Below are 25,207 nucleotides of genomic sequence, written 5' to 3'. Positions count from 1 at the left end.
AATAATTGTCTCCCAGGCAACAGTCCAGAATGGACAACAGGCAAACTTCCACAGTGATTTTTGACTCTTCTGAGTCAAAAGAAAGGAGCTTTTACTCTTTGAAGAGGTGCTGTGGCCTCACAGAATAAAACACAGAAAGGGTTAGGTGGGAAAGGACCTTAAAGCTCAGCTCATTCCAACCACGGGCAGGGAAAACTCCACATCCAAACGAGCAGTTTCTTTCCAAACCCTGCCCCATCTTCAGCAAGAGAAGGGGAGCTGACAGAACATGCCAACACCGGTAATTCAGCATAAGAGGGCTCTGAACAGCCTGGTTTATTAATAGAACCCAGTTGACTCTCTCCTGGGGAGATGATAATAATAATAAGAATAATAATAATAATGCTAATAATGGTAATAGCAGGGTGGATTATTCAGTGTGAACAGAAGCTCCCGACAGGACAGGCCCATGCAGAGCTGGGAGCAGCAGGACTCGAGGCACAGGTACAGCTCCAGGTGAACCTGCTGAGGGCCATGCTGGGCACAATCAGCCCCAGCACTGAGCCCAGCCTAACAAGACACGAAGCAGGGCAGACACCTGCACTAAACCAGCACGAGGGCGAGGCAGGAGCACCACAGATGGCTCCTTTGCTTGGAAAAAGAACAGAAAAGCACGACTTGTGTCCTGTTAAAAAAATCCTTCTCTGTGCAGGGACCAAATTCTGACCCAAGTAGTTTTCCCACATGTATAAAAGTAGGATGAAAGGACCTTCTTCCCCCCAAAAGCTGTTTTCTCCAGCCACATAGCCATCCAAACTACAGCACTGAAGAGGTGTTAAAAAGTAACGATCACATGAAGGTTTTTTATGTGACCTGCTTTTCCCTCCATGTCAGGTTGTGAAAACAAGCCAGGATCATGCCCCCCAAAAGGCTACTGTTGTTTGCAGAAGCTGAAAGTGAGCTGGTATTTCATTAGTTCAGCAACAAAAAAATTTATGAATAAGGAGCTGAGGCAGCCTGGCAGCATCCCACATCCTTCAATTGAAACCAGTCAAACTCCAGTTCAGAAGAAAAATGAACAGGTAATATCTATCTGTCTAAATGGCCATCCCATTAACCTGAACTCCAGCAAAAGCCACAGGGAATAATCTGCACACCCTGCAGTGGCATCCTCTGCTTTAATGGAGCACGACTGTCCAAATGGGGCATCCCAGGACAGCCCAGAAACACCAGAGGCTTCCCAAGATGTGAATCCCTTCTCTTGCTGAGGCCTTCCAGTACTGAAATCTGAGGTGTAATTAAAGATGCAGATGCAAATGTACCTTAAACGTGCAGTTAGGTGAGAACCAGATGGGAGTTCTGTCATCTCACTGCACATGGCTAATGCACAACCCAGCCCTTTGTAATGCAGGATGTCTGAATTTATCCTTTCCTGTAAGGAATTGTACTCCTGCCCACTGAAGGCACATCTTAAATTGGATTGCAAGGATTAACAAGGTAGTTGAATTTTTATTTGAATCTGGGCATTTTTGAGATGGAGACTCTCACTTTGCTTCTACTGAAGGGAAAAAAAAAAAAAATTTATTTCCAACTTAACAGGGAGAGGAATGATGGCAACACCATCACTTTGGGAAACGCTCCTTATAATGTGGCTCATCCATGCAAAACCCAGCCTTGAGGTACATGTGATTAATCCCAGATGGTGCCTCTTTCAAGTACTTAACTTTAGATCCTCTGCTCTATCAGGAACTACCTATGATATGCAGAGGAGAACAGTGCCATGAGTTCTTTCCACACACCCAAAATTTAACAATTTCCCTTTTTTTTTACCATTAGAATTCAGTGTCAGGGATAGAAAAAACATCATTCTGAAGGAGAAAGCAATTTTCCTACCCTACTCCATTACTCCATTACAGTCCAGACCTTCATACCTTTTCTCACACTTAAAATGAAATCAACTTCAGATGATGGCGCTTCTATAGCCAAAAAAAAAAAAAATTCTTTCTTGTACTATGTGTATTGAAACCCCCTAATTTCAGAACTGTTAGACAATGAAAAATGCTTGGACAATTCTGACTATTCCTAGGGAGCCAAACTGCTCTTTTTTGAGTCAAGAAATGTGAAAAAAATAGGTGGTTTTCTGATTGCACAGAGAGTTGCTGAAAGTTCAAAGCATCCCCACGCATGGAGAGCAGCAGGTCAGCAAATCCCTGCTCCTCAGTGAGAGTCTCTCTCCAAGGGGAAGATCCCCAGGAGGGATGGCTGATTTTTTTAAACCACTGAAGCAATCACCACGCGGGGAATCACTGCAGGTACCGCAGCGAAATGTCATTTTGCAACAGCCCAAGAACCAGATGAAGTGAAGGAAAAGCTGTGTTTTCAAGCTGAAGGTGAAGCAAGGAGACTGGAGAAAAAGTGAAGACAAAATACTCCACTTGCTAACGAGCTCTCTTGCCTCGTGGGTGAACTCGTGCCAGACACAACTACAGAAAATAAGTATTTTAAGTTGCAACAGATCAAAACAGATTATAGCACGAAATTTATTTTCAGGATGGGGAATATCCCTGTCATCTGTAAAAACACATATGGCAACATTGAGGGGGTTTTGGCTTTTTTTTTAACGAAAAGTGTGAATTTCCCTGTAAACCACACATGCACTCCAAGGATTGATTTACTGTCCCCTTCCTGCCTTTCAACAGCCCCTCCCCACGCAGAGCTTGTGAACATGCTGAGAGCACAGACTTTGCTGACAAGACATTGCTTTTCACAGGCCAGTGATTTTTGTTTCACTGCAAACACATTTACCTGCCAAAGGCCAAGTTCTCAGTTGGCATAAATCAGCACAGCTCCTCGCTCAGCCACCTAATTCCACTTCCAGGCTTTATTTAAAGGTTCAAGATGCCTCTCCCTCCCTGCACACGCTAAAGGGAACAATTACCTCGAGGAACTCATCCCCAAAGTGCATCCAGGGAAGAGTTTGATCTCCAGGAGCTCATCCCCAAAGTGCATCCAGGGAAAAGTTTTACCTCGAGGAACTCATCCCCACAGTGCATCCAGGGAAGAATTTTACCTCCAGGAGTTCATCCCCAAAGGAAGAGGGAAGTTTTACCTCCAGGAGCTCATCCCCAAAGGAAGAGGGAAGAGTTTTACCTCCAGGAGCTCATCCCCAAAGGAAGAGAGAAGAGTTTTACCTCCAGGAGCTCATCCCCAAAGGAAGAGGGAAGAGTTTTACCTCCAGGAGCTCATCCCCAAAGGAAGAGGGAAGAGTTTTACCTCGAGGAGTTCATCCCCAAAGGAAGAGGGAAGAGTTTTACCTCCAGGAGTTCATCCCCAAAGGAAGAGGGAAGAGTTTTACCTCCAGGAGCTCATCCCCAAAGGAAGAGAGAAGAGTTTTACCTCCAGGAGTTCATCCCCAAAGGAAGAGGGAAGAGTTTTACCTCCAGGAGCTCATCCCCAAAGGAAGAGGGAAGAGTTTTACCTCCAGGAGCTCATCCCCAAAGGAAGAGGGAAGAGTTTTACCTCCAGGAGTTCATCCCCAAAGGAAGAGGGAAGAGTTTTACCTCCAGGAGTTCATCCCCAAAGGAAGAGAGAAGAGTTTTACCTCCAGGAGTTCATCCCCAATGTGCATCCGCCCGTCCCGTCCTGCGGGGCCGTCGGGATTGATCCCAACCACGAAGATGCTCATCCTGGAGCGGTCCTTGTTGCCAGCCAGGCTGAGCCCCAGCCCATTCTTGTCTTTCTCCAGCTCAATAATGTGCAATTCTCCCGGGAGATCTGCATATCTCTGCCTGATTTTTTCTGGGAAGGTCAAAACATAAAGGGGGTTAGACCATAAAGTGAGTTACATGCAGATGTTCAACAACACACACAAATATGCCAGAAATTTATGGCCTCTCAGCAAATAAGTGTTTTTAACAGAGGTCTTTTCAGCACAGACTCTAAAATATCATTTGCTCTGTGTGTATCAGTCACACAGCAAAACGCAGCATCAGCTGCAAATACTGTTCACATGAAACCCACACTGTTTTTAATTATTTGTACAACAGCCTGGTTCCAAACCAAAACTTTCCAGAAAGGAGGGTAAACAAGGAAATTCCAGAGGCACCTTTACCTTACAAAACCTATCAAATTCAGGAAACTCTCGTAAAGTTCGAGCTGGTTAATTAACCACTGCGGGAAAGTGAAGCCCTTAATGGCTCAAACATTACTGCGAGCTCACATCTCAAGGCAAAGCCTTCTGCTTCCTCCTGGTGACTCAGGAATCTTCTCAGCACGCTCTGCTTAACTCCACGGGCTGATTAGGCAGAGCAGATGTCAGTGACAATGGAGATGAGTGATTGCATTTTTAAATGCAGCCTCACCTGATATTAAGGTAGTTATTTGTCTTTCATCTGCATTTCAAGCATTCCTGTGATAGAGCTCAATATATTTACGAAGTTATTCAGAGCACACAGCGTGGCTGGGGATGCTGACAGCTTAATCTGAGTCTCTTTTCACCAGTGGCATACAAACATCTATCACCATGGCTTGGAAGGGCAGTTCTTTCCTGTCTGCTTTCCCTTTGCAGATTTGAAAGCCAGTTGAAAGCACCACCTGCACCCTTCAGCTGGGCCACACATTTGAAAGAGCAAGTCAAAGCACACCCCTGTGGCTGGGTGTCACCCTTAGCACAGAGCCCAAGGTGAAAGATTCTGCTGCATTATGCATGAAAAGGAGAAATAAGGGATATTATATGTTCAACCATATCCCTGAGTCAGCAGCAGGAACTAGATCAATATTAGCTACTACCACTCTCCTGGGGAAGCATATTTTAATAGTATGGTTTAACTGCTGTAGTGAATGTTCCCATGACAACGACAAAGAGGGAAAAGAGCTGGGGAAGGTGAGAGGGAGGCAACCAAAAGTGAATAAAAACTGCTGAGAAGAAAGAAGATGAGGTAGTTCCTTCCACAGCCCCTGTGCTGTCAGGGTGATTTAGCTGAACACAGGATGTTCCCAGTGGCTCTCCTCTCCAAGGGTCCTTTCTAAGTAATTGTTCCAGCTGCAGCAGCCCCTTGTGCCTTGGCAGAACCTGCTGGGACATGGAGAGCAGCTTCCCATCTCCAGCCCCAGCTGCACCCAAGAGAATTAGCCACACTGAGAGCAACCAGCTCCCCCCTTGCTGCATTTACAGGCTGACATTTTCCTGCCATGCTCAAAATCCCCAGTGCCTGAGCCTAAAATCCCCAGGGTGTATAGTCAGGGTGAGATGTTATCCCTGGAAAGCTGCTAAAGCCCTACAGAGCTCTGCACAAAATCAGAGTATCACAAAAAAAAAAAAATTAGAAAGCTCATTTGTTACTATCAATTATATGCCCCAAAAAATTCATGTAACTGTGTTAAATAAATGGCAATCCGTGTAGCTGTATGGTTCTTTAATGTATGTCTTAACTAATGGGGTCAACGTGTAATTAGAGGTGTGGTTTGCTACATGGATTTGGAAACTGTTTTGTCTTCTTAGTAACAGAACAGCAAGACAGGAAGGGTCTCAAAAACAGAGTTTCTGAAAGCAAAGGAGATACAGCCACACACAGCCACACCTGGTTTGTTCACAGCACTGAGGTTTGATTTCTTTGCCCATGAGGCCAAGTCCAGACCTGCAGAGCTCTAAGGCATTTGCTGCCCACCACAATTAGAGAAATAACTCATCACAGCACAGCAAGGAGCTGCAGCACACCCCAGAACTGGGCACCAGCAGAAAAGGCTTTTTCTTATCGATTGCATTTTTGTGGCTAAAACTAAGAATTGGAGCAGGAGGGCTGCTGTCCATCACCTTCTGCCACAGCTCCCTGCACTGCTTGTTGTACACATCTCACTGCTGTTTGCCAGGAGCAAGGAACATGTCTAAAGCATAATTTTAACAACTCACAGCCGGGTGCACAGACAGGAGCTGAAGGAGCAGGGAACACACACGCACGTTTAAATGCAATGCAGATGAAGCTGCACATCTTCAGAGACTGCCTCAAAACTCATTCCTGGCTTGTCAGTAAAATTCCCCAGCACGAGCAGCCCTGTGACACTGCAAACACACGTGGCTCCAGCCTCTGCCTGCAGACACACTGCCTCTGTGACTAAGTCTGTAATTCCACGGTGTTTCCTCCCCAAAATGAGTTTTCTCACATGGGAGAAATGTTGGCAGTTCAGAAGCACATGTGTATTCCTTTCTGAGCTGGGCTGGAACTAAAAGTGAGCTTTAGTCCTTCAAAAATCAGTAGTTTGGGCAACTGCCTGGGACAAAGCCCTACTAAAATTCCTGGTCTGTTGGGCCAGGTCTGGTAACCTGGTGAGTTGAACCCCAGCTCTGCCAAAATGCCCCACTGTGGGAACAAATCTTTGGGTAAAGAAAAAGTTCATCTGGTCAAAAAGCAGAGACCAGCTCCAGAGCTGGCTGTTTTATTTGGTAAGGGACTGGGTTGTTTTCTTTCGGTATTTTTTTTTTTGAAGTGTCTTCCCCGTTGCATTACTTGTTGGAAGAAATCCTTACTTACAACAGGAGGAAGCCTCTGTGTGGACTAAACCCTTGATTCTAAATGATCACATTCATTTCCAAAGCGACTATTCCATGGTTTGAGATGGCTGAGGTGACTAAGAGTAAAACAGAGGGAAGGAGGCAGGAGGATGCTCCGTGCCAGCCCCATTTCCATCCTGGCAGGAGGCACCGCTGTCCTGGAGAAGGGACAAGTAGAGACACCTCTGCTTTTAAAACCAGCCCTCTCCTAGCACTGGCTGCCTCCTCCCTGGCCAGCAGAAGGTTCTGGCTCTCCCCAGTCCCACCTCCTGCAGTTCAGCCCTTGGAAGGGCTGTCCTGGCCAGGCAATAAATGACAACAAATTCCCAGCGGGCGCTGCCTCACTCATCCAGTCTGCATACAAATATCCTCTGGGCATCCAGTTGACTTCCTACGGCACTGTCATGGTAGTCTCAGCTTGCCTCTTAATAAGGATCTCACAAGATCATTTAAAACAAGTAGTTACTGCTTAAACAAACCTGCATCTAAGGCATCTCCTTCTCAATGCCTTTTTCAGCTGTTTTTTCTCCCCTCCAGCTGGTATCAGTTTTCAGCTGGCTGCCTAGGGTTGGGGAGCCAGTTAGCATCTGCTTTTGCAAAGAATTCCATTATCTGCCTTCATTACCAGATACTTTACACGAGGCAATTGTAATTCTGTTGTTGCTGTATCACACATGGGACTCGGTGTCTCTTGTTTTGGCACTACTCGGGGCTGTTTCCACATTCGGAGACAATATGCCCATCACAACTTCTGCAAACACATCTCACCAAGGATATTTCACCAGCTAATACTGCAGCCAGCTTCTCTTTAAAAAATACCATACAGATGTAGCATGAGCCAAAAGCACGAGTAAACGCTTTAGTGATCACTCCTGCAATGATATTTCCCAGTTATATTAGCAGACAATTACATTTCAAAGGGAAACCCTGGAAATGGAAGACAACTGCTCCCAAACAATCTACTATTATGCTGCTGCATATGTTTCCCTGCCTCAGCCACTATTCCTATTATATTGAACACAGAGATAAAAGAAATAAATGGGGACAATATGGTCAGGATATTGGAGTTTGCATGATCTAGTACTGCAACAAACACACCATTTATCTGCAACACCAGACCCAGACACCACTTCTCAGGAAGGCAAGAGGCTCTTTAAATGACAGATATATAAAAGCAGTTGCAAAGGGCTGAAGAGCCTGTTTCCCAAAGCTGCTGAAATCTCCAGGTAAATGAGCTGAAAGGGAAGAGGTGTTGCTTTGGAAAATGGTGTCTCTGCGTGATGCAAATGACAGTCCATCCAGAAAAGGTAAAAAGAGGAAAGAAAAGGCTCTGGATGACTCAGCAGGGTGATTTGGTTTAGTACCAAATGCTCAGTATTAAAAATGTCAAGGCAAAATATAAAGAAAAGGGGAAAAAGACCACAAAGAGAGACAACACCTGATATCTGAATACAGAAGGCGACGCTGAGGATTTTCCATCCCTCTTGTGTCACCTCAGATCTCTATTAGCAGCATATGCTGGCTTTTGGAGATCCCATTTATCAGCCTGTGCTCGTTCTAATGCTTTTCTCTCCCATTTTTACCCCAGAGCACAAAGCCTGGTTCCAGCCCTGGCCCTCCCCAGCACAGCTCAGGCCGTGCTGCAGCACCACTGCTCCTCGCTGGGCAGTGACAGACATCAGCATGCAGGCAGCATCCCCTGCCCAGAGCCAACCCTGCATATCAAGCAACCAATTCCCTTCTTGATTTCACTACAAACATTAAAAAAAATTAATGTAGGAAGTCCCTTGAAAGCTAACCCTAGAGCTGTGAGGGCAGCACGTCTAATTTACTGATTACAATTTACAAGAACCTAAATAAGCATATTGAAGGGACCATAATTGAACAAATGGGGTTTAGAATTCTCCCACTACTAATAATATAATAAGCTTATTGTTTTAATCTTCCCACTAGCCTTCTATTCAGCTCCAAGGAGGCAGACAGTTCTTCAAACCTTATCTCAAAAGTGATGCACTCATCTGTTTTCATAAGCCTTAAAGAAAAAAATACAGTATTTCTATAATGCTTTTCTAAATTCCATTAAATCGTTGCAACTCTGCTCTCAGTGATCAGCAAGCACAAGAAAAATAGGGCAGTTGTATTCAAAAATCCAAATGGAAGGGCCAGAGATGCTGCTCTCAGCAGTGCCCCTCCCTCAGGTGATGAGAGAGGTACATCCTTGTAAGCGCTGTTATCTCCAAACCTGGGGGCAGAGAGAGCTCCCCACCTGACCCAGAGACTCAGCATCCCCTCCAATCTCCCTCTGACATCCCTTTGGCAGCACTTTGCTCCATCTACACCATTTGGAAATCATTTCCCAAACCTGAAGTGATGATCTGCAGAGAAAAACAAAACTCAGCATTCCTATTTTCCCTTCAGCAGACTTCAATTAATTCTTCCAGTTAAGAAAAAGAGCTCCATGGCCCCTCCTTCCCCAAAATACTGTCAGCCAGAATGAGGCAGAGAGCATGCTCCAGGTGCCACAAACAGCCCAGGTGTGGGCTACACACCCTGACAGATACAGCTCACCTGCCCTCAAGTGCAAAACAAGCAGGCATTAAACTCTCCTGAGACAATATTCTTACCCTAAGCTGAAGATTCCCTCTTTTCCTCTTGTTTTGTGTGAAGGATTCGGGCTCTTATTTGGGATCTCCAAGTTTCTTCTCACTGCTCCCACCAGCTCAGGCTCCAACTGTGTTTTGCTCCTCTCATTCTCAGCTCACAAAAGGAAACTTTCCTTCTCTCCTTAAGTCCCACCTGTCCCTCACATCACTTTTCACAGCAGAAAGTGGAAATTTCTGTTGGTGCTTGCTAACCCATGCAGGAAGAAGGGGATAATAAGAGCCTCCACAATCTGATTTAAGTGCCATTTCAGCCTTTAGAAACTGTTAACCATTAATTACTTCTTCCTTTAATCAAGGGAACCATCACATCCCCAAAGACAACAGCAGGGAGAAAAGTGACTGAAAACCAGGGAAACTGTGGTCCATAACACCAGAGAGCACCTCCAAAGCTTGCATCATTTCACACCAACATTTTGCACAAATGGAGTTTTTACCAACATTTTTTTCCTTATTCAGGCCCACTGCACAGCATTTAAGTCCTCTGAGGAAGATATATTGTATGTTTTCCTTTTTTTAATTAGATGAGAAAGCCATGATGAGTCTATTCATGCCTATGTTTATCTTTTAAAAGGAGATTTAGTGGAAGTGTGGTAAATAGAGCATCCCATGCTAATAATTGGTGATTATTAGAGAATCTGCCTTCCCCTGCACACAATCCTTCCACTCATTTGCCTTTCCAATGATGCATTAACCCCCAAGAAAGCACTTGGGTTTCCTCAGAAGTGACCTCCTCTGGGTGCTGTGGCAATCAGTGACTCACTGGAGCTGAGCTGGGAGTGCCCCTGCTCCAGCTGATGCTCCCGAGGTCCTGCAGGCTCTGGAGGAAAGCATTGGCAATTCTGGGACTCTGGGTGTTTCCTCCAGACAGGAGACACGCTCCTGCCACTGCTTGATTAAACACAATCAAACAGCGGCTAAGACTTTGGATAAAATCCACTGTGAGGATATAAATGGTGACGTGTAAAAATAGATCACGTCGTGGTTATGCCTGGGCCACGAAAAGCCAGACTGAAAGCATTTTTGGAACAATTAAATCCTTAAAATATGGGGTAGGCTCCAATGACAGCTGCTGTAGACCCCGTTTTCAAGAGAAAAATCCCACAGAAACACTCCGATGTAAATATCCCAAAGTATTTTGTGGCACTGTGCAGCTGAAGTCACTCAAAGCCAGCACCCTGCACTCTCCAGAGCTCCCCAGCTCGGGAGCATCCTGGAGATAAGGCTCAGTTATCTCTGCTCCCCGAGGAAAACAACCCTGCTGCTGCCTCCTGCAGCTCTCAGGGAAGGCTGGGTGTGGGAACAGGGCAGGAACTTCAGGAAAGACTGCAAAGTCCCAGGGAAATTCCAGCTGAGCACCAGGGATCCTTAAGGATGCGCCAGCACCAGACTCCAGCTGCTTGAAGGACCCCCTTCACACCTCAGTTTTTGGGGAGTATCTCCCAGCTGGGACAGAAATGTCTTTCCTAACCTCCTCTCACAGAACCACAGGACCTCAGGAGGTGGAAGGGACCCACAAGGCTCATCCAGCTCCTGGTAGGATCAGGTTTTCTGCCCTGCTCCTGCTCACTTTGCTCTCGTAGGATCTACGACCCGCTCCCTACATTTGGATTTGAAAGCTGCTCCTTCATTTGATGTGCCCGAATATTGGGAATTCTAATCCATTGCTTTCCCCACTTGGTCTCAATGCAAACAAATGAATATCGTGAACATTTAATTTCTTCCTCCCCTGACAGGAATAATGTAAGCTGATCCTGACAGTGTTTCATCTTTAATAATGATGTTCCCACAAAGCGAGGGCCACAGCCATTATCTTGGGATCTTCCTGCATGGAGTCTAATTAAAGAGAACCATGTCAGACTCTTGTCAGAAACGGAGAGTTTGTTACCTAATGAAGACTTTTAGGGGACCAGTGGTAAGTAACTGCAAGAGGCAGCACAGACAACACCTCTCAGAAGTCAAGGTGATGAGACATTTCTCTCTTAGTGATTCATTTAATTCCTTTAATTTAAGAACCTGCAGTAAGAGCCTGAACCTCCTCCATCTAGAGTGGGACTAGAGAAATTTGGATTTAATAATAAAGACTTTTTGAGCAGCAAACACAGCCTTGTGCTGATGAGTCCAAAGATCTACACAACATTCTTCAAGGAAGGTCTCCAGGGGAACTGCCAGGCACTGTGAAATGTAGGAAAAAAATCCAACAATGTAAAACTTCACATAAAATCAGAACAGCAACACTAACAAGCCATAAAAATAATAAAAAAACCCCCACTAGGGAGCTGGTTGTGGGAGAGCAGGTGAAGAGGAGGGAATGACACTGGGCACTGGGATGAGAGATGGTGGAGAGTCCCAAGCTCCCTTTGCTGTGGCAGCACAGCCCTGTGACACAACAAAGCCACGTCACACTGACTCCACAACGACTACATGAAACTTTTGGATTAAAAAAACCCACCCCAGAAGTTTTAACTTTGCTTGCACAGCAGTTTTCAAATGTGCTGTGACAGTGATTAAACGGATTAGAGCTGGATGAATCACTGGGACTTTAGATCCAGGAAAATGCCCACGGAGCTGGGCTGGGAATTACAGAGAGAGCCTCAACAGCAAGAAGCCCCACAGAAGATTGATCATGACCAGTTACTTCAGCTGTGAATTAATTCAATGGCAATCTTAATGACAAATTTAAATCCTCTTTTCTATTTTTAGGTTTTAGTTGTTTCGCTGAAGATTGATTGTAACTGTCAAGCTAGTTACTACAAAAATAGATTTACCTGCACCAAAATATTGTATTAGCATTGCACGTTCCTTTTTTAGGCCTACTATGGGGATCTAAGTATTTTAAGTATATACAGAAGCTATAGAAACATTTAAGGAAATATAAAATTTATGATACATTTGGTTAATTAATTAATCACGTCAGATATTATGAAGAGCTTTCCTTCTATACTTTATATTTTTCCTAACAACATATACCGTTTGCATTTGGAGAGACATGAGAATGTAATAAAAACACAAACAACAGCCTCGTAATAAAAACGCTGCACACAAACATACCCATTATAATTAATACAAGAAAAAATGTCCTTACTGCCATGTTTTCCTTTAAAACTGGGATATTTAACAGAAGCATTGTTATTCTCCTGGCAGATATTGGCGGGTCTGTGGTGATCAAACCCGTTTTTAATGGCCTAATTTCCACTTTGCCAAGGGTTCTGTCTCTGGGTTTCACACACAGCTCGTTGTGCAGTGACCTCAGAGGAGGCTCTGCCACCCCACAAACACTTCCACAATTCTCCAGCTGACAACTCTCAGCTTCACACTCCCAGCTTTTATTCGCAGGCCAGCAAAGAAAAATATCCTCTCTCAGCCCCTAACAAGTTGCTCAGGTTTGATAAGCTGTTTTCATTCCCTCTGAAGGAGTTGTGGAGAGAAAAGCTCTTTGTTTCAGGCTGCTGAGGAAAAAGGCAAAAGCTGGATTTTTACTACGGTCAGTGCTGGGTCCAGGTTCCTCTCAATTCTCTGGGTGCACACATACTTTAAATGAAAAAAGCTATTCAGGAAAATTATGCTAATGGGTCACAGTATGCTCAGATCTCTATGCAGATTGCCTTTTAAAACTTCCAATGCGTGTTAAAAGCAGAAAATGTTTGATTTAAATGAAATGTAAAGCAAATTTAAATTAAAAAGCAGCTAAATATTAAAGAAGCTGCATATCTAGCTTTTAGAGGACATGAGGTGACAGTGAGTTCACTTATGGAAAAGACCTGACCAGCCCCACAATGCTGCTCAGGTGGTTTATCTCCTCATTTTTTCTTTTCAAATTTCGGCAGTATTTATTATATCTGTAGTATTATCATTATTATTATTATTATTATTATTATTACTACTACTATTATCATTATTTTCATTATTGTCCTTACCAGTATTTTTATATATTTTATATTATTATTTTAATATATTTTTAACCAGTATTATTATTTATTTTATCAGTATTTTGTTAGGTTCATACCTGCTCTGTCTTCCACCAAACTAAGTACAGCTCCTCAAACATTTACAAACTACCTGACCACTTTTGAGTTCTGAGCTATCAGACTGTACTTGAGTCATCCAGGCTCTGTTTAGCACAAACCTGAGTTTCCCAATGTCATGGCTTGCCTTTGATTGCTGAGGTAAAATGAAACATGAGTGAAAAATGACTGCGACACCTGGCACTGCTGCAGATTCCTGCACCTTGGAACAGAACAAATGCACCCCTACAATTCCACTTTGGGGCCTCTTCTGCTCATAAATACACAATAACCATCCTTTTGCTATGTATTTCCATTTCCTCAGCTGTCACATCCCAATTTATGGTGTCTGATGTGTTAATCACAGCCCAGCACTCTGATTTTAGATCATCTTTTAGCCCAGGAGAATGGAGATGAAGGAGAAGGTTCTTCCTCCCTCCTCTGTCCAAGTCAGCTCTCGTGCCAGACTCCAAAAAATCCAATCCTCCTTCCTGGAAGAGGCTTTCAGCAAAACATTAGAGAGGATGACAAAGTGATCATGTAGATAAACCACTGAAACACAAACTTCCAGGCTGAAAACACGCTGCTGGGTTATGGCTCTTATTCCAAAAGAGAAAGGCACCAACTAAATAAAGAATTCATTCAAAGGTCTCTTCCTAAAATGAGACAGCAAGAGTTTTAGGAAGAATTTTCAACTGTCTCATGTGACATAAATTGAAAATCAGTGGGTGCCCAGTGCTAATGAGAGCACAGAACTTTTTCTAGTGTTAGTCAGGCAGCCACTCCTGCATTTACAGCTGCCAAATTCCTGTCCCATCAGGTGAGGCAGGGGAACCCGGACTGAGGAAGGGATAACAATTCCTCTCCACACAAATCCCCCACTGAATAATCCTGTGAAATCTTAAAGCAGTTGCATGCTCTCCCTAAATAAGCCGTAAACTTTATTTAATCAGCTGTCCTGAGAGTCTACTGGAGAAGTTAATCGGGTTTGTGCTGCACTTATGACATCATAACACTTGATAGATTTGATTAAATAAAACAATATTTTATATTAGAAATTCTATTCTGATTATTTTTAAGCTCTCCAAAGGACAGAGTGGCAGACCCGTTTTCTCTTCCACAAAAGAGTAAAATAAAAGACACCTTTCCTTCAAATGCAAGGTGCTAAGCAAGGCATTCATTTTTCTGCAGAAGAAAAATTGTATCACAAAGAAGTGAACAGAGTATTTCAAGAGATGATTTCTTTTTTTTTTCTTTAGTACCAAAATATGTTATTAGACAACAAATAGCTTCTCTTCCAATGTATTTAATGAAATAAAGATATTAATGCATTAAGCTTTGGGCATTTTTGAAATGAACCAAATTATAATCAGGAAATTGATGATGTATGTGAGCAGAGACTTGCAATATGTCAAGCACTCTCTCATCTTCCTTCTGGCAAAAGAAATCCATCTCCAAGGATTAATCCAGGAGGAAGAGCTAAATGGATAAACTTTACTATATTAAATACTCACTTTTTCCACTCTGACTGGAGGAGGAAATCAACTAAGAGAAAGTTTAAAAATAAACACCTGAGGGAAAAGTAAGAGCGGGGTATGGTAATTTTTACTGTAACTCTTTTGGCTTGATATTCAATTGATTTTTCTTTTCCCCCCTCTTATGGAGTTTAGACTTCAAATAAGATGATTCAGATGCATCCACAACTTACTCTTCAGTAATAAACACTGTATTTTGGGTAAGCTGGAGCTCGATGGATCCTGCTTTCTACTGTATTTTATTTTTAAATTTACATGGCCACCTGACCTCTGGGAACCGTGGTGTGGAGCTCCACAGGTCTCAAGATGCCTCATGTCTCTTATGACAGATGGCCAAGCAAGACATCCAACAGATGGCAACCCACCAAAGAGATGCCAGGTCTTGCCAGGGGCAGTCCAGGGGTCATGCTCCAGTGTTTATTAATTATATTTTAGTCTCTTATTAGGAATTAAGCTTAGGTGTAATAGGGTGGCTAATTTTATTCTGTTTTTCTACAGGAACACAGCATATGCAACCACCCCCCGTGCAATCCAAGCTCCTGCCCCCTAACCTCTGGACTGGCAGCAAATCTCAGGGGTCTCAAAGGTGCTATAAAAATTTCATGAAAATAGGCAGGAGAGAAACCTGATAAATGCCCTGACTGGGGGAAAGGCTTTGGTGTGAGCTCACACTTTCATAAAGTCAGAGAATTCTCTCAAGGGAAAGCCCCAGGAAGGCCTCAGCCACAGGAAAAGCTCAAAGTGGAGCTCACACCTTCCTCCACACCCAAGCCAGGTGAATTTCCCACACAAATCTGCAGAAATCAACATTCATTAGCTGCAGTACTCAAAGCACTACTCATTATAACCCTCACAACCTTCCCCATCCCCATGTCCCTGTGCAAGGCCTGCCCATCCCCATCCCCATCCCCATCCCCATCTCCATTCCCATCCCCATCTCCATTCCCATCCCCATCTCCATTCCCATCCCCATCTCCATTCCCATCCCCATCTCCATTCCCATCCCCATCCCCATTTCCATCCCCATCCCCATTTCCATCCCCATCCCCATTCCCATTCCCATTCCCATTCCCATTCCCATCCCCATCCCCATTTCCATCCCCATCCCCATCCCCATTTCCATCCCCATCCCCATCCCCATTCCCATTCCCATCCCCATCTCCATTCCAATCCCCATTTCCATCCCCATCCCCATTCCCATCCCCATTTCCATCCCCATTTCCATCCCCATCCCCATCCCCATCCCCATTCCCATCATCCCTCCTGCACACACAAACAGCAGCCACATCCTTCTGGCCCCAAAAGGCTCTGCTGAGCTCCCCATTCCTCACAAAATCCCTCCCCACCTCTTTCCCAGCCCTCACTCACAAGCTGCCCGTGCTCAGCCTTGCACAGAGCTCTCCTTGCTCCCTCATCCATCACATGATGCCTCGGGTTTGGCTTTTATATTTTCACATTGTGAGCTGCTTTAGTGTGTGGCTCTGGGCTGCACATCAGGGGATGGTGAGCTCTCTGCACAGAGCAGGGAGACAAAACAATTCCTGCTCCAGCTGGGCACCAAGGACAAAGGATCCAAACCTCAGGCCCAGGAGCACAAACAACGTGGGCTGGAGAGAGAAAAACAAGCAGGATGGGGCTGCACGGGCTAAAGCTGGAATGGGACAATGAACTGCAATGTGCCCATGGAGCAGAGCTGATCCCAGGGAGAGCCCCCGGGAGCGCTCGTGCATTTTGGGACCATTTGGGTTCCTCTTGGGTGCAGCCCTGGCTGGGCTCTGGTGCTGCCCAAGGTGTTTTGTTTTGTACTAAGTGCTAAGTGTACTCTCTGTGCAGAGAGCTCACCATCCCCTGATGTGCAGCCCAGAGCCACACACTAAAGCAGCTCAGAATGTGAAAATATAAAAGCCAAACCTGAGGCATCACTTCCACTATCCCAGGGTGCTCCAAGCCCTGTCCAATCTGGCCTTGGACACTTCCAGGGATCCAGAAGCAGCCTCAGCTTCCCTGAGCAACCTCAGATTATAACATTTCCTTTAACAACTTTTTGGGGAAGCAGGGAGAGGGAAGCCCAAGCCACGATCTCCAAGCACTGATGAAGAAAACAGACAAGCACATCATCCCACTGATTATAAAAGGATCATTATTGCTTCTGGGGCAGCAGAAAGAACCACCTGCCCTTCAGCCAGCTGCCACATCTCCTCTAAAGCCAATATGGCAAAAGTGTTTTGAATTTGGTGATAAAATAGAGAGGCTCATCTGATGCAGCCAGCACACACACAAAGCTATATCTGCACACAGATTTCCTTCCTAATGTCTTCAGCTTGCAATCAGTTTTCAATACACACATGGCCATTACAAGGCATAAAGCAAATTTTCACTGGTCTGTCACAGTGCACTGTAGCCAGCACACCTAGAGATAAATACTCTGGATTGCTCTTTAAATGCCACCTACCCCCATAAAGAGCAATTACACACCTGCTCAAAGTGATGACACAACAGGGAATAAGAGAGAATCAAGTCTTCAGACTGAGAAGCAAAAAATAAATTCAACTTTCTCCTGACAGTTCAAGAAGTGACTCTGGACAGCTGCCTCAATTGCTGCATTACTGTGCAAAACTAGGTAATGTCTGCAAAGAATAAAATTATTGTCATTTAGCATTTTTTATATTTCCCTTCTGTTAGAGCCTTACTTCCACTATGTATTGGGAGCAGCTACTGCTTAAACCGAGCAGATCATTTTGTTACAGGACTATTATGCAAATAATCTGCTCTGTATTCTAACTAGAAGCAATGCTGTGCTAGTCTGGGCAAGACATGAGGCACTGTGGAGTTTTCTTTTTAATTTTTTTTCCTCTGTGCACTGGAGCAACATCATTTACGGCGGTAATGATAAAAGATATCTTCCCATCTAAAAATCAGATTATTAGTCAAGAATATAAACACACAACCACCTTTTACGAGCTGGTGTCTGCCTTTCATTTACCTATTTAAATATTTACATCCTTTTAACATATTTTCAGTTGCAAGTCATTGCAGTGATATTAAGAGTACTTTGGTGAGAGCAATATAGAAAGACCCACTTGGATCATCCTCTCTTAGCAAGTTTGTGCCTGTGTTTACAGATTTACACCACAGACATTATCTACAATCTGAAATTACTTATCTGTAGCACCGGAGCGAGATCAAAGATCCCAAACAACATCAGCCACCTGCACCAAGCCCCAGACAATGTAATAACCTTATAACATCAAATCATTGTATTTCATGCAGAGCATTTCAGTGCTATTCTCTGGGTACCTGGCTGGTGTTGGAAGAAAAGATCTTACCTAAGAACAAATGCAATCTCAGGCAATATTTAAAGATTAGATTATCCTTCATTGCAAATAGCTCATTTGTTTACTATCACATTGCTTTATTCTTGCTTTGCCTCCTTCTACCACGAAAATGCTGAATATTCAGTTTAGATTCCCAGCAGCTTTTTATTTTAGTCTAAAAACATTTACCTAACACATTCTTAACAAGCAAAGTGAAGAAAATTCAGCCATCTGTCTCTGCATTACAATAACAGTTATGGAAGAGTAGATTATTCTATACAGCAAGAAATTTAATGCTACGAATTCTTATACTTTAAGCACTGTGTGCTCCAGTCAGTTTTGTATACAAGAATGTTGAGCACTGGCACACACAGAAGCAATGATTTATAAGCAAACACAAGAGAAAATATTTTAAAGATATTAAATGCATTCAATATTCCAATCATGTTATATGTCCATGCTTCAAACTGAAGGAAAGGAAAAAAAAATATCTCTGCTATTATTTTCTTTCTCCAGCACTTCACTAGTTCTAAATTATCACTAAAAATGCTTCAAAACGACTTGCTGGAAACAAACACGACATAGAGATAGATGTGAATCCTTACCTGGGAAACCCCCTTGTACCATTGCTGTACCAGCATGTACTCAGGAAATCTGCATTCCTGACAAACATTCAGGGCTGTAAGCAGCTCAAATCCTCATCACACACAGGCTCAGGGCTTGTCTTTCTTCTGACGACCTTGGGCCTATTTTGCTGAGATTTTTCTCTCCTTAAGGGCAAACCGTCTGTCTGTTTCTATTATGAGATGCCATCAATTATATTAATTTCGGGCTGCCCACAAGCTCCCAGTTACATCTGCCAGCAGAGGAGAGCTGCCTATGGAAGCACGCAGGGAGCAGCAGATCCCTGGATTCCCACATCTGACCCACGGATGCTCCCAGCTGCTGTTTGCGCTCTGCCAGCATCCGAATGACATCTCCATCCCCAAACACGAGTCCCCCCCAGCGTGGCTGTGTGCCTGGCAGCTGCAGGTACCTTCCTGCTTAATGACCCACTGCATGGCAAAGGAGCAGTTAATAATCTTATTTATCTGAGCATCCTTCTTCCTGTGAAGCTACAGGGGTTAAAAATTAATTTCTCTCCCACAAACGGCTTCATTAAATCCGTTGTTCTCCGACGCTGCAGTTTCCCAGCACTGATATGTGCTTGTGGCACAGGGTTTGCTTGTTTTGTTTTGTTTTTTTTTTTTTTTTTTTTTTTAATGTCAGAAAACAAAACCAATCTGTCATTACAAGCATAAAAAGGCTCAAACTTCATCATAACTTGTGTTTTGCTGAAACCCCAAACAAGCAATATTAAGTTTCGCTGCAATCAATGCTGAACTGAAACATTGAAAAGACTCAAAATCCTTCATTTAGTAATTAAAAAAAAAGCAAAGATAAAATCTCTCTCTGAATTTATAAACATACTTAGTTATTTTGGGAAGTCCTACTAATTCTCTCTTCCAAAAGCTACATTTAAAACAACTCAAAATACTCAGTTATTTTGTTAATATCATTAATTTGTTCATTTTTAAAGTTCATTGTCCTTCCTTTAGAATATGTCTCACAGCACACACACAGCCATCTGTTCAGTGCATTATGTCAAGCACACAGTAAAAAAACCACAAGAAGTCCCAGCTGCAATTTTACTATTACTTCATCAAAAATGTAATTTCCTCTCGCAATACTTCATCAGATGATAACTGTGCGTGTGACTCACAAAGAGAGTGAAGAAACCAGCCCAACAACAACACCCCAAACGAACCCAGCAGCCTCAAAGTGCAGTGACAGCACCTCCCTCACCCATCCCAGCGTGGCAGGGCAGCCCTGTGGCTCTGCCCAGCACGTTCTGGATCTGATCTTAGGGCAGGTTACAAACCCCACGTATTTGAGCTAATTATGGGTCAGAAGAAGAATGGGAAAAGAAGATTAGCAGCACAGAGTCACATTAAATAGAGATTAACACGGAGCTGAAAAATGAAAGTCTCTGCTCTGTTTGTCTAATCCTGGCTCTTGCCTGATCTAAGGAAATCCACTGTATTAAACACACTTGGTAATATATTTAAGAACATTAAATCTTGCAATTACTACTTTTGCAAGGTTTTATTTTCATAAAGCTTGAAGCCTTTCACCAAGCTACATCTTCCCCTCTGAGCATCATCTCTGTTTGCTGTTGATTGCAGTGACATCTATTGGAGAGGCAGTGCTTGGCTGCACGAGCTGCCTCCTCTGAGGATCAACATTTTCAGCGGATCCCCCCCAAAATGGAAAGTAAAAGTTAGGGTTGCTTTTCCTTTGTTTCAGCACAACTTTGCATACACCAGACTCCAAACAGTGAGATACCCAGGAATTGTGAACGGGTTGGCTTTTATTTAGTCATTTGTTAACGAGCCTGGCATTTTCCCAAAATGCTGATCCTCACGTTGCCATCCTCGCCCACAGCAGTGCACAGACGCTTCCAGAGAACCTGTTCCTGCCCACCCCATGAACCTGACCCCACCCTCCTCCAAGTCTCAACTGAACTGGATTCCTTTTTTTTCCATCTTCTATTTTTCTGCTCTCACTGATCACAGACATCACTGGCACCTGGATGCTGCCAAAAAGTGTGTTAAGAGCTGCCCAATCCCAACCCAACCCTTATCACAACGGGGGATCACAGAATCATGGAATGATTTGAGTTGGAAGGGACCTTAAAGCTCACCCAACCTGGCTTTGGACACTTCCAGGGATGGGGGAATCCACAACTTCTCCATGCCAGGGCCTCCCCACCCTCTGAGACAAGAACGGAAAGTCGAAATACCACAGAAGTTTTAAAATCTCTTGCTTTAGCAGAGAAACCACTGTTCCTCAGAAAGGCATCTTAGGAAGATAAATCATCATGCTTTCTTACAGCTTCATTGATTTCTACATTATCTAGAGACAAAATAAGAGGAAGGGGGCATTATTATCCCCTTATTAGATACAGTTAAATATCCTTGCAGACAGGAAGTCTGAGCACAGCAGTAGCTTAGTCCATTATCCAAGCCACCTTCCACAAATTTTTTATTACCATCTATTTTTATTATTTTAGACTTTTTTTAAACCAACCAGATCGATCCCAGTCAACTAACTGACAAAAGACTCCACTAAAGATATAACAGCAATTGAAATGAAGGATTTTGGGTTCTTTCAACAGATGTCCTTTCAGTTTTTCTAGAATGGTTTTTCAGCTCTCCCCTGTCTAATTTACGTTTGCTGCAACTCGGTCACGAAAGCATATCCAAATTGTACAGCCAGGAGTTCCCCCAAGGAAAACCTCACCAAAAATTCCATTACAAACTGCTCTGCCCATCCATTTCCTCTGCTTCTTTTTACTACCAACCCCTCATTATGGCAATAAGCCACCACGGGGTGCACACAAGTCCATTAGCAGGTTCTTGGAGCACAGCTCCAGCCATCCCCACTCCAGGAAAACACACCAGTGCCTACTGATGCCTGCAGCACAGCTGCTCACAAGCACAAACAGCTCCTTTGTGTGCCTTCCCCTCCTTTTACTTGTTTTGATTTTAAAAAAAGAAAAAAAAAAAAGGAAACAAATCCCATTCACAAGCCGGTGTTTTTCAGATTTGGGAAGTCTAAAGAAGAAAAACTTATTTCTCCAAAACAGGCTCTGCCATTCTGTGGGAAAGGAAAACTCCAAAATGTTTGAGGTCTGGAGGATGAAGCCTTTTGAAAGCTCCTTTTGCAGCAGGATGGACACGCTGAGAGTTGTGCAAAACTGTTTCCATGCATAAACTGAAAGCCTTGAAACAGCAACCTCAAAGCAAAGAGAAAACAAAACCCACACACAGGGTTAGGGCTGGATACAGATAAAGATTTGGCAGTGCCACTAGAAGAAGAAATAAAACAAGAGGAAATACAACTTTCAACTTGCCTTCAAAGTCAAGGAAAAGCCACTTGAGAACTTGGGAAATGATGCTGGAAGCATTGGGGGCATGAAGCAAAGAGAAGCAGATCTGAAACTAAAGGGTCTTGGGTACAAGAGTCACATTTGAAAAAAAAACAAACAACCAAACAACAAAACACCTGGAACTTTAAACTTTTTAAACCACAGAAACATGGAGGGCATGTCTGGAGTTTCTCTAAACCAAAAACTACCTCACAGTTCTGTTCCCAACAAGGATTTGCCCTCTTTGGATCAAAACCAACTCTTGAAGGTTGAAACAGAAGGGAGAACATGTACAAGAAATGACTGTTTGTTCCAAACAGGAATTCAGGTTCCAGGTCAGCAATGAGAGCTACAGTTTCAGCTGTGGGAAAGCAGAAATAAAAGGGAGCCTTGCCAAAAGGCAAGTGGGTTTAGATTTTAGGGGAAATTAAGTCAACACCAAAAGGTTATTCAGCCACTTTAAGGGGAAAACAGACAAAACAAGGAGACTCTGAGGCAATGTGGATGGCACAGAAAGGAAAGAAAAATTCTGAAATATGGCAGGAAGACTAACAATGCTCTGCTTTTTCAGTCTGGGGAATGATGGAGGATGTGGAGACAAAAGATGAGAGGGAGGGTTGAAAGAAGTGATAAGCAAGGACAAAAAATGTCAAGCAGAGCAAATAAAGTACTTCCAGAGTTTGAAAGAAATTGATGAGCAGGTTCCTGACACTGCAGCTGTGTTAATAAGAATGCTAAAAAACAAAGTAAAATCCATCAGGAGCAAAACAAGAGGACAGGTTTAACAGCTGTCCCACCTCAACATGCCCTCCAGAGCTTTCCATGCTGTGACAGAGATTGAGAACTACAGGAAGCAAATAAAGGAGAGGTTATGATGTGAATTTACCTGGGCTGACACCATATCTTCCTTTTGGAAGGAACCTTATCTTCTAAATAAGGAAGACAATAAATCCAGATTACCTGTTGATATATTTTTAGTGAGGTTCCAAAGGCAGTAGAATGAGTGGGTGAGGAACAGAGCAATAGGAACATACAAATGGGCAGTTCAGAAAGACAAGTTCTTGTCTGGGTTGGGATTTCTGGGAAAGGTGCTCAAGAACCAGGACAGAAGTTATGAGCATCAAGCAGTTCACAGAAACAACACTGTACTGGAATTTGCAGAGAAAACTTTGTTTTTCAAGTGAGCACAGAACAGGGACTCTAAAAGCCCATTCCACAGCTGCCAAGATGCTTAATGTCATTAAGTACAGTTGGATCATTTCTAACATGCTTTTTACAGCAAGGGCTGAGGCACAAACTTAGTTTAGGCTTCCTTGGCCTGTTCTTAATTTTTAAAGGAACAGAATGAGGTGAGGAAGAATTTATCTCTGTTTCCCAAGATTCATGGAAAAGATGGCTACAGCAAAACATTCAGCTTCAGTCAGTAGAAAGGAAAGAGAGGAGATTCCCCTGAACAGATCTGTGTGCTGCTGCCAAGTCTGGTAGGATTGATGAATTTAATAGCAGCAGCAGCTTTACCTTTTCAGCTTCCAGCCTCAGCCAGCAATATCATTAGGGATGGCAGGAGAGAAAAAAAATGACCAAGCCCATGAATAAGGAATTACTTCTGTGCAAAGTATTAACTTAGGCCCAGCAAGCACTTGGATTGAGGCATATCCTAATTAGATAACTCAGGTGTCAGCCTACTTATCACACCTATCCTTTAACTGGGAATTAGAACTCCAGTAAAGAGCTGGAATGAGTTTGTTACAATTGGAGTTTTACCCAGTCAGTTTGAGAGCTCAAGATGATGAGAAAAATCACTGTAGCAAAAAAAAAAAAAAACAAACCAAACAACAACAACAAAAAACAAACTAAACCCCAACAAAAGCCCACACAGAATCACAGAATGTTACAGGGATGGATGGGACACTAAAGATCATCGCATTCCACCTCCTGCCACAGGCAGGGGCACCTTCCACTAGACCAGGTGGGTCAAGGCCTCATCTCACCTTATCCTGATTTGGTAGAATGGAGCATGAAGATAAAAAAAAAAAAAAAAAAATAGAAGGGAACTGATTTCAGAAAGTAATTTAGGACTCCTAATTGCAAGTTCAGTATTCCTAAATATTTATTGCAAGATAAGCTATGGATGATAATATTCCATTTAACCTAATTTGTAATTAACCAAAGTTGTGATTCAAAAGCAGCTGGAATCTAAATCATGCTGCCAGGAGCTCTCCACTTGCCCTGCTTCCTACTCCTCAGGTCCCTGCTCTTCCACAGAGTGAGCATCGCCACAAACCACTGCCAAACCCAAAATGGGACAACTGCAGAACCCTTCCCATGCAGAGTGCTACAAAGCCAGGGGATCCTTTCTTCAGCAGAGCACCAAAACAATAAATCAGCAGATTTTTCTGTTTAAAGGAACCCATCTTGCTTGAACAGCATTGCCTGGGATCAGCTCCAGGATTTCTGGATTTTTGCACCAGTGGTCCTCAACCTACAACTGCTCGACTACCACTGAAATCAGAGCAGTAAAACAGAACACCTCCAGTCACTGCTGGCATCTCTGCCCAAGCAACTTCTCCAGACACAGCCTGGCTGTTCTGGGGCTGAAAATAAACTCAGCCCTTCCTGTATCTCCTCAGAAGACATGAGCTCTGGGACCTGGCTGGGGAGAAGAACCATCTAAGTTACAAACCAGGCTGAGGACTGATGCTGTGGCCACACTGAGCGCCACTTGCCACAAGCAATAAAAGGCATGAAGGCTTATCAGCAGCTGATTGTGTCCCAGAAAAGTGATCTGATGCAATGATTGGAGCACTACTCACCCTCTGCACAAGCATCCTCATCCTCCTCTTCACCCAGAGCAGCCTCCTCTGCGTGATGTCTTTCGAGGGCTCTGTAAGGAGGTGGCAGCTTCATGGGAGGTGGAGCCCCATATTTTCTCTGATGGATTCAAAGACAATGAGTTACATGTTTTGTAACCTCTGAGAACATAAAAAGCCCCCATTGTCTGTTGCACTGCATGTGCACAGACACAGCACTTAATTACAATGCTAAATTCTGCAGCAAAGGCTTTTTGTGCAAGAAAGCAGAGCAAGAAGTGACACTGGACATCAAGAAAAAGAAACTAAAACACAATTGTGCATGCACATTTACTTGTTGATAAAATACTTGTGTATTGTCATAAACATCAAAGTGTGAACACCAATC

At 43.5% G+C, this 25,207-nt stretch overlaps 1 protein-coding gene across 4 annotated transcripts in view; it reads right to left on the bottom strand.

The window, feature by feature from the left end:
* The window catches only part of PATJ (PATJ crumbs cell polarity complex component), a 137,899-nt gene that overhangs the window by 51,025 nt on the left and 61,667 nt on the right, over positions 1 to 25,207 (bottom strand). For all 4 annotated transcript variants that reach the window (XM_068198917.1, XM_068198918.1, XM_068198920.1 and 1 more), the window contains 2 exons: positions 24,823 to 24,940; positions 3,581 to 3,777 (listed from right to left, as the gene is read on the bottom strand). In XM_068198917.1, the coding sequence (XP_068055018.1) occupies positions 3,581 to 3,777; positions 24,823 to 24,940 (315 nt within the window). The remainder of the gene's footprint in view (positions 1 to 3,580; positions 3,778 to 24,822; positions 24,941 to 25,207) is intronic.

The sequence above is a fragment of the Anomalospiza imberbis genome, chromosome 9 (assembly GCF_031753505.1).
Source record: "Anomalospiza imberbis isolate Cuckoo-Finch-1a 21T00152 chromosome 9, ASM3175350v1, whole genome shotgun sequence".
In the NCBI taxonomy this organism is placed as follows: domain Eukaryota; kingdom Metazoa; phylum Chordata; class Aves; order Passeriformes; family Viduidae; genus Anomalospiza; species Anomalospiza imberbis.
Note: the sequence above shows the minus strand (reverse complement) of the source record. Positions and strands in the feature narration are given on the sequence as shown.